Source organism: Pyrgilauda ruficollis, unplaced genomic scaffold (genome assembly GCF_017590135.1).
Source record: "Pyrgilauda ruficollis isolate IOZ18807 unplaced genomic scaffold, ASM1759013v1 scaffold72, whole genome shotgun sequence".
Lineage (NCBI taxonomy): Eukaryota > Metazoa > Chordata > Aves > Passeriformes > Passeridae > Pyrgilauda > Pyrgilauda ruficollis.
Genome location: NW_024529044.1, coordinates 2975351 through 2987804, shown reverse-complemented (window position 1 = coordinate 2987804; position 12454 = coordinate 2975351). Strand labels below are relative to the sequence as shown.

At 38.1% G+C, this 12454-nt stretch overlaps 1 protein-coding gene across 3 annotated transcripts in view; it reads left to right on the top strand.

Annotated features, from left to right (window-relative positions):
* HELZ (helicase with zinc finger) overlaps window positions 1-12454 on the top strand; it is an 85103-nt gene that overhangs the window by 8508 nt on the left and 64141 nt on the right. For 2 of the 3 annotated variants that reach the window (XM_041485634.1, XM_041485633.1), the window contains exons 2-3: window positions 8439-8666; window positions 10410-10446. The exons of the other annotated variant lie outside the window; for it this stretch is intronic. In XM_041485634.1, the coding sequence (XP_041341568.1) occupies window positions 8457-8666; window positions 10410-10446 (247 nt within the window). In that variant the 5' untranslated portion in view covers window positions 8439-8456. The remainder of the gene's footprint in view (window positions 1-8438; window positions 8667-10409; window positions 10447-12454) is intronic. 3 annotated transcript variants of the gene reach the window in all.

The window sequence follows — 12454 nt, the reverse complement described above, 5'->3', positions numbered from 1 at the left end:
AGATTGAAAAATATTAATATTCGAAAGAAATAGAAGGGAGGCTGTGCAGTGTGGGTACATATGATTTATAATGATAATACAGTTGTTTGTTGGAATACAGTTTTGCTATCTGCATCCATTAGAAAGTGTTTCTGAAAAGGAGTAGGAAATAGGAAAAAAGGAGAAGGCAAATCCCAATTAATCCACATCCTTGCTACACTTCATTTTCTCTATTTCTAGTGAATTTTCCCATGTTGTGATGTAGAGAAATGCTGGATACTCCTAAGGCACTCTGCAGACACCAGGTGCTCTGCATTGGTCATGTAAAAGGGCTGTACAGTATAGGCAGAGCATAATGGGGAGAAATCACTTCTAGATCTCTTAATGTGAGTATAAGAAGTTTATAGAAACTTTGGTCTTGTGTGTTCTTATCTTAATTCTCTGTAAAATGGGAATATTGTCAGAATGATAAGGATACTTTTTAATTCATGTAAAGTAGTTGGTTGCAGTAGGCATTATTGAAAAGTTAATGAAAACATTCAAATGCTGTCTTTTGAATAAGATTTGAGTAGCATGTAGTAAATAATGCCTCAAGTCCTGTGCTGAAGTATCTCACTGGATGTCAGTTAGGCAGCAGCCTCCGTTCTGCCCACTCATTCTGCCAGGTAGCCCTTGGAAAATATGCTCTGTGGCTAACACAGTTAAAGGCAATAGCATGATAATGCAGGCACACAGAAGGCCAGCATAAGCTTGTACAGATGCTTTTGTCCTCGCACAGCCTCAGAGTATCGAACTTTACAACCCAGTATTTGTTCTGTGAAGTTAATGAATGCAATACGTGTGTGTATATTTGCTTTGTTTAAACAAGAACCTTGTATCTGTTGGCTGTGAATGGCTCTCAGGCAGCACCAGCACATGTCACATAGATGCTGTCCTGTGCCTTGCCAGGTATTTTACTTAGTTTCATCAGGACAGGTGGTGTTTTCAGACAGCTGTGTGAAAAAGGATCCTTTTAAAGGCAGGATGGGAAGGTATTTGGGATGTGGTGATTGGATGGGGTGGTTGGAAGTGCTGAGGCCATGAATTAGTTCCAGATTTTGAGCCAAAGATAGCCAGTGTCCATGTCTGAGTGTTGCTGCTGCTGGCTGTACAGATTGTCCTTTTGCTGCTATTTCCAAAATGAAAATAAAAGAGATTAGTAAAGTGTTAATAATCACTTAGTAGTCTGTACTGAAATCATAACTGGCTGCAAAAAAAATGTAACTTGTTAGTATCTGTGATGTATGTAAAGTGGTTTAAAGCCTGCAGAGGATCCAGATGCAGAAGGCATGTGCTCTTAATCTCAATTGCCTGTGTCGTTACGTGAATGATAAACCACCCACAGGCTCTTGTTCCTTTCGCAAGAAACGTTGTGTTTTTTCTATGCTTTAAGCTTACAGGATCAGATTCAAAGCTTCATTTATGTGGCCAGAGATCACTTGCCCTCCTCATTTATGGTGCTGTCTCTGATTGTTCAATGTGGAAGGATAGTCTGAGCATTTAACAGTCAGGGGCATCATGAGCATCTTCTTTCCCATTTTCCCTTTCCCAAACAGGCGTATCATGTTCCTCAAAGGCCTTGGAGCAGGATTCTTGCTGCTGTTACACTATAGAATAAAACCTTGAGATGTGCTTGCCTCATTCTGTATGCTCCATTTCAGATTTAACATCATTTTTGGAATTGAAAGTAGGGTCATTTTGCCTGGAGTTGTACAACATTAGCCAAAGTAATTCAGTTACTTCAGAAAACTGATTAGATTGTCCTCTCTCAAGGGTGGAGGCTTTTGTATTTGTTCTGTAAGGTGTGCAGTGCATTTCTGAGAACTCCTTAACTGCTATTACAGACTTCAGCCATAATTGCAAGAAATGAATTCATGAGATCTCTGCTGTTATATTTCTCTTAAAAGAAAAAAAAAAAACAAAAACAAAAGCACCTTTTATATAATTCTTTCTTTTATAGCCTTTGTATGAAAGATTCACTGTCCTTTTCGTCTCTGTTACGTAGGTACAGTGCACTGTCATTATCTACTCTCATTTATTAAATGATTTTTTAGACCAGGATTATTTATGATGTGTATGTCATGACACTAGGAAAGTGCATTTTTTTTCTGTATGTCTCTGTACGTCATTTCTGTATTTTGTGCAGCTCTATTTTATTCCATCCTGGAGGCTTGAATAAAAGGGGTTTTGGGTTTTTATTATATTTTTTTTTTTTGTCTCAAGGCTAAGATCGGGTTATTTTACCACAGTGGATAAGGAAAATAAATGGATATTTAATTTTATTTTATTGATCTAAAGGTATTTTAATGGTATTTAGTGCTAATACAAAACCAGTTGACATGTAGAGATGGAGGCATGCCTTAAGATGGGATCACAAGAGATGCCAGAGCAACTCTATAATATGATTTAACAGTGGACAGATGTACTATTCCCTATTTTAGTGTGTGGACTGACAAATGCAGTTTGTTTGCAGAGTTTTGATATTGAATTCCAGTGGCCCATGATTTCTGACTGTAATGTTGGCTTGTTCACAGTAGCTAACTTTTTTAGTGTGTCATATTTAATGTATTAATTCAGATTAAATCCCGGGTCTTTCCATACCTGTATAAACTAAAGTATGTTGTCAATTTTCTTGATAATTTTGAGTGAGAGGGAAACTGTTAATAGCAGGGATAACAGCCACACCGACTTTGTGACTCCCCAAATATTACTTGGATATATTAGGGAAATTACAAATTTTTGATGTGTGAATTGCTTACATCTCAGTTTACCAGTAAAACTTTGAGAAAGGGATGGGATGTGCACTGCTTGGGTCTGTAGTCTAAAAAATTTGGAAACTCTGCTTAAACCTGGAGATTATTGAATGGATCCTGGAGCACTTAAACTGATGAATGCAGCCTATGGCATTGACTGTTAGGGGCAAGAAAAATAAATAAGGCTTTTCTTTCACTGGTGAGTGACACTTTGCTACAGCTCTTGATGGTAAGTGGCAGCACGTGGCAGTAATTGATGGGGTGGCTGATGTCTTGGTATCAATAAGAGGCTGAATTATAACTTAACCTTTCCCTGGGTCTGTTATCTGTCTTGTTACACATTTTTCATGAAAACTGCAGCATCTTCAAGACCCTTCAGACTTCTGGGAAATTCAGTTCCAATTGACTTGAAGCTCTGAAGTTACTGAGGAAAGACAGAGCAACCAGCCTTGTAAATAAATCTAGTAGGTCTCTTCTTGCTCGTAAAAGGAATTGCTGGGAAGTTCTGATAAACCAGCTGTCTTTTCTTGAGTATTGTCTGAATTTATTACGTGTTTAAAACTTCTCTTCAGTTTGGTGGCCAGCCTTTCCAGTCTGTTAGATGGGCTGAACAATCCCAAAGGATTGGGAAACAGAGTGCTTGCATTTCTGTAGAGAGGGGCAGGATGAGTGGAATTCCTTCCCTGCTCGCTCTCGGAGCCTGCGCCAGCCTGACCGCAATAGGCAGTGGAAGGGCAAATCCATCTCCTGCTTTCCCTTCCCGCAGGACACAGGGCTGCTAGCAGGAGGACACGGCTGAATGGCCTTGGCAAGGAATATTTTGTGCTTATTTCCCTCAGCAGAACTGTTTGAAGCGTTATGGATTGTAATGGGAGGCAGCTGGAGAGGCTCTTCCCCTGCACGTTCCCCATGGCAATGGGTCTCATTCATTTGCTTCACTCTGTGATTCCCAGGATGTGGCTCTTGAAGTAAATTCAATTGACAGTAAATCTCTACCAGTCTCACTGTAGGACTGCAAGTTGAGCATCATCGCTTTAGCATAAATCTTTACAAGAGATGTTAATGTTTAGTTAAAATATGCAAATATTTACTGACTTGTCTACTGTTTGTCAGCTTGGCATGCGAGACCTTGGATCTGATCCTTCTGTCTTGGCAGACATTGGGAATTTTGCCAGTAACATTAATAGGAACAGCATTGTGCCCTCTAATCTGTTTGTTTATGAAGTACAGCGAGAGTTATCTGGCTAGATGCTTTACAGTGAATTGAAAAAGCATCTGTTTGAAATTTTTTTAGGAACTGTCACATGCTTTAACTTATTATTATCTTAGTGTATGGACCCTGTGATTCCATGAAACACATCAGTAAGATGTGGAGCATGGAAGTGCACAGTCATGAGTTAAACTGCCATGAAACACTGGATTTTAGTTCATGATGTTCTCTCCTCCTACATTGATTTTAATTTGAAGTTGGACTCATCAGACTGTGGAGTAGTTCTTCAGAGCCTCCTGTGCACCAAGCAGGCGTAGTGTTTACTTGGAAATAAAGGACTGTGTGGATCACGTTGTTTACCACTCTTCTTCCTCAAGCTGTCCCTTCTGCCTTTCCCAGCCCCCTCTGCAGCTCTGGAGGGGAAACATGCAGCTTTATTTGGAGATTGGATTTTAGTTCCTCATTTCATGTTTGTTTACAAACCTCCTTTGGCAAGAAGGTGGAATACTCATTAGGAATATTGAGCCTGAAAACCGTTAGTTGTAGGGGGATAAAAAAGAATTGCCATGGTTAGTTTGAAAAGCCACCAAGGTTTAAGTTACACCAGTTGGAACTAACCAGGTCTTTGAAATAATAGTTTGTGGAAGATAAGCTGAGTACAACTTGGTTTTCAATGAAATGTAAGTTCAGTAGGTTCTCTTCTGCTTAAGGGCAGGAGTTTTTTTTGAGATGCAAAGTATGATGCCAGATTATATATTTATATATATAATTTCTTAGGTATGTCCACCTGTTTTAGATATGCAGCTTTAAATAATGAGAATATGCTTCTTTACTGGTTCTTCAATATTTTGAAGATGTATTAAGCTTCACTAGAGGATAAATTACTTCTCAGAATTGAATTTAGAAGTCTTTTGGCATGTGGTTTTCCAGGTCTCTGAGAAAATGAATAATCCTGATGTTTGTTCTGTTACATGTTAGTATTTTAATTTCAGTTTTGCAGACAGAAGTGACGCTCATAAGTAATTTGCTCAGTTTTGCAAAGAGAATTGGGAATATAGCACAGACCTTGTGACACTTCAGCTTTCAGTTCTAATCTGTAATAAATTCTACTCTTAGAAATTCCAATTTTATGCCTGAAATCTTGAAAATAAAGATCTGTAAAACTGAAAATAAATTTCTTTTAACAAGTGCCTTCGCTCCTTGGCTGTTAATGATTCTGTGAATACTTTAAGGTTGGAAAAGACCTCGAATGTTGAGTCCAGCCTTTGACCAAATACCGCTGTGCCAACTAAACTGTATTGTGAAGTGACTTGTATTTCGAGCACTTCCAGGGATGGTGACTCCATCACGGGAATGGGGGGAATGGACAGCCCATTCCAATGCTTAACTACTCTTCCAGTGAAGAAATTTTTCTTCATATCCAACCTAAACTCTCTTGGTGCAGCTTGAGGCCATTTTCATTTGTCCTGTCACTTGTTCCCAGGGAGCAGAGCCTGACTCCCACCTGGCTCAACCTCCTTTTAGACAATTGTAAGGATTAAGAAGGCCCCCTCTGAGCCTCCTTTTCTCCAGGCTGAGCCCCAACAGCTCCCTCAGCTGCTCCTGATGACACTGCTGCTCCAGCCCCTTCCCCAGCTCTGTTCCCCTCTTTGGGCTTAATGCCCTTCTTGGAGGGAGGAACCCAGAACTGGAAACTGGACTTGAGATGAGGCATCAGCAGTGCCCAGCAGATGGGAACAGTCACATTCCTGGTCCTGCTGGGACTTAGGAACTGCTCTGAATGATTTTAAAAGGAGATAAGTCAGGTACTTCGACAGACTAGATTTTAAGAAATGGTGGTTGTAATTCGTGTTCACAAGTCTCAGTTGCTGATTTAGGGTACCAAAACTAGAAAAAAAGATTTCTGAAGTTGGCAGGAAAAGTCAGGTGTCTCCAAGGAACAGTGTAGAGCACTTGGACTGGAGTCTGAGGTAGATGGCACAAATGCATAATAAATGTGCCTATTAAATGTTTGTGTCTGCATGTATGGCTATAGATGGGATTGAAATGAAATCTGAGAGCCTGAGTGCATTATTTTCCATATGTTGTCCACATACTGGTTTTGTTTATTATAATTTGATTTTTTTCCCAAACAAATTACACTGCAGTGGCTCCTTGTCTATTGTGTCCCATGCACTGTGATTTTGGTGGATTTTTTTTACACTCTGAAATATCATTGGTGTGACTCAGTTTAGCCAGTTATCCAGGAGCTTGGTCCTTACTGCTCTTGCGTCCACTTAATTCACAGGATTTAGTTCAGTTTAGCTCAGTTTAGGTTCAGTTATGTCCTCTGAAGTGCTCTGGAGTCTTCAAATTGACCAGAGAAATTGTGTGGGCACTGCTGGGTGCGTAAAATCCATCTTATCAAACAGCTGAGTTCTGTATTTCTCCAACCAGTCAGGATAAGGCAATTGATAAGGAACATCTTTGTCTTTTACACGGTGCCGTGTTAGAGGACAAGGATTTCAGATCTGTCAGCTGTGCTGGCCAGGTCATTTAGGATGGGATCTGTGTTTAATCAGTCTTTGGGAATAAACATACAGAAGCTCTGCTCAGCCTTCTGGTCAAAGGAATTTTGGTTATATGTCAGCCAGGAAGTGAGGAAATCAAAAGTACAGCAGAGTTCATGGAGTCCTCTGTTTTCAGTCCCTTAGGAGGAAAACAGAATGTACATGAGAAAAACATCAATTAACTATTGTGTCACTGTGGAAGCAGATTCTAGATTTGTGAAATACACAGTGGCCTAAAATGGTAGTGAAGTGGAAACCAGTGCAATTTTTAGTTGTAGCTAGAAAAGATCCTTGCATACACAGCTTAAGAATACCTAACGTTTATGTAATTGAAAATCCGTACTAAGTGATCCAGCAGAATCTTTAATAGAATTACCTCATGAATAAATTTACTCATACGTATGGAAATGCAAAACTTCCTTGCCTGTTCCTGTTTTTTGGAAGTGTGGACTTATTTTTAGCAGAAGAAGAAATATCTGGATGAATGAGGTAATATTTTGTAAGGCTGTTATTAAGGAAGAGGCACACGTCACAGATTTGTACCGGGATAAATGCAAAATAGTCATGCTTGTGTTCCTTCATTTTAGAGAAGATTTTTTATTTGTTGTAAATAAGAAATTTTTATATTAGTGTTTTAAAAGGGAAGTTGGTTTAAGTCTTGAAAAATCAATATTCCTTTATGTAATTATTTTGACACTGAATGGAAATTTAAGAATAGAAGGGAATACATAGAGCACTAAGTTGTACAATATATGAAAAAACGTGTTTACATTTCTTCTGAATGTTGGCTTAGGCATGTATTAATGGGAAAATGGGATAATGGATTATTTTTCATAAGAGGAAAATGCATTTATTTTACTTTAAATTCTTGAAGTTACTTTACTTTTGGTTGAAAATCATAAAATACCAAGTATAAAGAAAGCTTTTAACAGTGAATTTTTAAAGTGGACTAAAAGTAGTTATTTGAGACAATTGTAATAGTTGATCTCTAATCACAGATATTGACAATATGCTGCTCGCTAAAAGCAAAAATGAGAACTCTTAAGATTTTTCCTCTTTCAGTTATCAGAACCCAATTTTGTGAAGTCAGCTTTAATGTACAGTGTCTCTAGGGATGTGTATCATGAATTTAAATACGTCAATGAAGGGAGAATGTGGTCAGGGATTACAGAATTGCTTTGCTCCTCTGCTGGTGGTTGAGATGTGGATAACCATTTATCTTAGTTTGTTGGCAGATAATGTCTGTCTGTGGACAGAATTTTTTTTATAACTCTCTCAATCCCCCCCATACATTTACTTTAAAATGATTTAAGAAGTTCTGCACAAAGTTGTTGGTGTGGCAGGGGTATCTAGACTTTCTCAGCCATAAATGTAGCTAAACCAGCAGAAGGAAGAGACAAGTGGTTGGTTTGTTGTTGACCTCCTGGTTTTCCTGTCCTTCCCTGTCCATCCTTGTTGTGCTTCACCCAGAGGAAACATCTCCTCCCAAGTGCAGGTGAGAAGTGCTTGGAAGAGAAGGTGTTGTGGAGCACATGGCTGCAGGCTCAGAGACAGCACTTAGGGGATGAGTTGTGTTCCTTCCAAGGCAAAGGTCATGGTGCCATTGAAGACCCAAAAACCTCTGCTTAAATCCATGCTGACTTTAAAATTTAAAACCCCTACTTACATTCTTAAAATCAGTCATGGGCTTTAAGTACCTTCTTGAATTAGAATCAAAATTGAGAGCTGGGAGTGATGGAGAAAAGCCTGGGAAGAACTCAGTTAGTGTTGGTGTAGGAAATGTGACTGGCACAGCACGAGGGGGATGTGATACAGCACCTTGAGACGGGAATGGAAGTTGGTTGGCAAGTTGTCAGTGCCATTCCACAGCTAACCAACGTTTTATCGTCCCCTCTGCCCCCGCTCTAGGATTTCTGTCCCTGAGTCATGGCAGACAGAAGACCAGAGAAGGCATGTGAACAAGCATGTGAATCCCTTAAGCAGCAGGATTATGAAGTGGCAGTGAAGCATTGCACAGAGGCTCTCCTTTCCCTCAGCCAGTACCCCCCAGCTCACCTCCCGGAGCCCTGCCAGGCAGAACTCGACCGCATCAAAATCGAGACTCTTCTGTATAGAATTGCTTCCTTTTTACAACTTGTGAGTGTGACTCTTTATAGTATCTAGTGAACTGGAAAGAAAAGTCAAATATCTTGTATTGTCAAGATTTAAATACCACTCAATTTTTGGCACGTTGCTCTGCCCACAGAATCCCTCTTGGTATAGCATCTATGAGGCTTCTGTCTTGTAGCTCTCCCTGATCCATTTATTTTTCAGGATTTGAACCTTTTGGTTTGGGTCTCAATCAGAATTTTCGAAACAAATAAGCAAAAATACTTTAAACATTTAAAAAAATATATATATAGTCCAGGAAGGCAAAATAGCTGGGTTAAGGTACATATGCTGAATTACATACCAGATTACCTTATCTTTTAAGAGCATCAAAGTTTCTGCAAATAAAAACACTCAAAAAACAAAGTTAAGAAATGCCAGAATCTAGGTAGCTGATTCATACCTGCTTTAGCTCCATTTGCATAGGCTAAAATTGTTCTTTTTATGCTTAATCCCAGCTTTCCAAGGCTAGGCTAGAGCATATCTGGTGTAACTTTTAGTCTCTGGCAAATATTTAGTGGAAAGGTGAAAACGGCTCTTGTAAAAGTTTGTAAATGCAAAGCAAGAGGCATAACCCTGAATTTCAGTGACCCCATTGCCAAAGTTGTGTCCTTCCTTTAAAGCATCAAAGCTACAGTTTCTTAAGGGAAAGGACATTTCAGTTCTTAAGAATAAACCTACAACCTGCTTTTTCTTACCTTTCTGAAATGCTATTGCAGATTTACAGTGACCTTCTCCACTCCAAATCTTCATGTACTGAGTAGGAGCAGTTTCATCCCAGGTGGAAAAAGTTTGGCCAAGCCACAAGACCTTGCTGGGCAGCTTTAAGACAAATCTTGCCCATCTCATTAAGAGACTGTTTTTAAGCATTCTTTAAATAAATAGCTGGATTGGACTATTCAGTGTGCAAAACAAGAACTGGGAAACTTCTTAAATGAAGGTTACCTACCTTATGGCTCCTCAGGGGAAGAGATTCACAAATAAGTGTGGTTGGATTTTCTAATAGAAGTTGTGTTACCACAGACTTGACCTCTCAAAATTATTTCTGTAAGCCAATATGCAGATTGGTGCTTGGATTGTTTAATACATTTCTGACATCACTCTTTGGAAATCCTCTGAGGCACCTATCTGGATGTTCATCATAGTATTGCTGTGAGTCTGTAGGGACTTTGGAAAAAAACTTGAAATCAAAACCTTCCTATTAAGGACTTGAATTATATAGATATGTGAAGTCTTAAAACAGGAAAACAATCCACATTTTCCTTCTTGTTTTACTAAACAAAGTAATCTTTAAAATCACTACTGAAAAGACAGAATAAAATAATATCTTAACATTTGAACATTGCTATATTAGTGCAAGATTAAAAACCAAACAGCATCTCGAAAGTTAAGTTTATATTTTTTCCTAGGTGTTGTGAGCCACCCACAAACATATAACACGTACACTTGTGCCCATTCAGGCTCCACTTTTAAAATGTCCATGTGCTGAGAATTTGAGAAAAAGTCAGCATTTTAATTGAGAATTTGAGGAAAGAGTCAGAAATTAGTGTTAATTCTAAGAATTAATTATATTATAATTGACATATGACTTATGTTCTTTACATGTTCCACCCAGAAAAAGATAAGGTAATGGTTTCTAAAAAGTTTTTAAAAACTTGTAATTCAAGCATGTAGTTGTTTATGCTAACTGGAATAATGCTATTTTTAAACTTTTCATGTTTTACCTTTCAGAAAAAGTATGGGCAAGCAGATGAAGACTGTAGGCATGGTATGCTTATTTCTTTTTTTATTACATAGTGTTATGAATTGCAGTCAGTTGTCTGAATTTTTAAAACTGATGCCCAGATTTGTTAGTTTGCTAACAGTGTTTTTTTTCCTATTTAAAATTATGTATCTGCTTTATAATACTTTTTCTGCTTTTTTTTTCCCTTTTTTTTTTTCCCTTAAAGAGAGATCTCACTATTTTTCAGCTCTTACTCAAGTACCAGGACTCAAATACGTGTCTTTGGCTCAGTGGTGCTATTTGGCTAATAGTTATTTTAGTGCACAAATGTAGGAAGAGTTGATAATGTCAGGATTCTCACAAAGACACAAAGACAGCTGATTGTTCGCTTCTCTTCCCAGGGACATGTTGGATATTTTGGTTTGCTTTTGGGACTTAGTTCAGAGGAAATCAACATGATGCACATTTGTTAAAGCTTCCAAGTGTGCCTATGTCACATTGAAGTCGAGTCTTTCATGTGTCACTGCCTTGTTCAGTTGGGATATTTTTGAAGGAATTTAAAAAATCCCTAATCCTCTGTTGTTCATTTATGATGGAAATTATTCAAAATTCACTGAGAACTCACTGAGTTTGCAGAGAGTTGTAGCAGAGTTTATCAGTTAGATTTGGAAAGTAAAGGTGGGTAGATCCCACCTTCTGGTTTTAATTCTTTAACTACTCCCGAATGTTAAAGGAAATTTTTTCAGGTGACAGTTTTGTTGCACAGACTATGGTCTACTCTTCTGACATTCCTATGCTAGCAAAGATAATATTTAAATTTTTTCCTTTCTGGGTTGGTGGGTTTTATGTTGTTTTGGGGTTTTTAAAATGTCTTCACTGATAGTCAAATCACAGTTGGGGAATTTGTGGGGCTCTGCAGCCTGCTTGTGAAGCTCCATAAAAATTGACTAAGAAAAATAAACTTGCTTTCTGTAGGCGTAAAATTAGAGTTTAACACCCTAAAAAAGTCTAATTGTCTCTTAATCAGTATCATTCTTGAAATAGTCTGAAATTAAAAAAAAAATTCTTTTACCTTATTGATGTGTGCTATAAGGTTGTAATAGTCTGACTTCAGAGTTGTCTTTCTTGATGGCAAATGAAAGCGAGAGACATATGGAAAGCTGAATGCTGCTTAAAGGAGGTAGGAGGGAGAATGCTGTTTTTAATGAACAGTGTTCTCATCGATGAGCTCTGATGGGTTTGTCATAGGGGACAGGGGTGACTTTCATCTATGGAACTTTTTCTTGGTGTGTGTGTCAGTTGTCAGTATCTCAAAGGAACTGTCATGGTAACTGCTTGTCATCTCTCACTGGACAGGCATAGAAGTGGGTGGAATAGGACCATTGATGTCTATCTTATTTTTTTAAATTAAGTAGAAAAATCAGCCTTTAAATGTATATTAGTTAACAAAGAAATAGCGTCCAGATTTATGTTAATTTACTTCATTTGTGCCAGTATATTCTGCACATATTATTTCCCAGATCTAAAACTGAGGACAGTTTTGAACTTACTAATGCCATATTTATGTATGTATGTAAAAGTGTTGTGTATGAGTTTTTAATATATATATATTCATATATATATTCATATACACACATGCCATATTTTTATGAATATACAAATGAATGATTTAGTTGTGGCCCTCCACGATGTGTGGTTATCAATTGTAGCCCAGCACCTCACCTTTAGAGTATCTGCATTTACGATCCCAGAGGTCTTATTTTGGTTTTATGTTTAAATTATTGTTGGGAAGAAACTACCTTAGCATGGACTACTTGATACTCACACTCCTTCATACTCACAGTCTTTTTATAATGAGCAAAGCTTTATTCAAGCTGCTGTTCTGCCTTTCTACAAGACATGACATGTTGCACAGCTGGTATGGTTTTATTTGAACTTGAATGATCAGTGTATTCTGGAATAGCTGGAGAAATACGTGTTCTTTATAGTTCTTTACATGTTCTTCTGTATGCTGCTTGCAGTGTTACAGGGAATGATGATAACTTAAAATCTG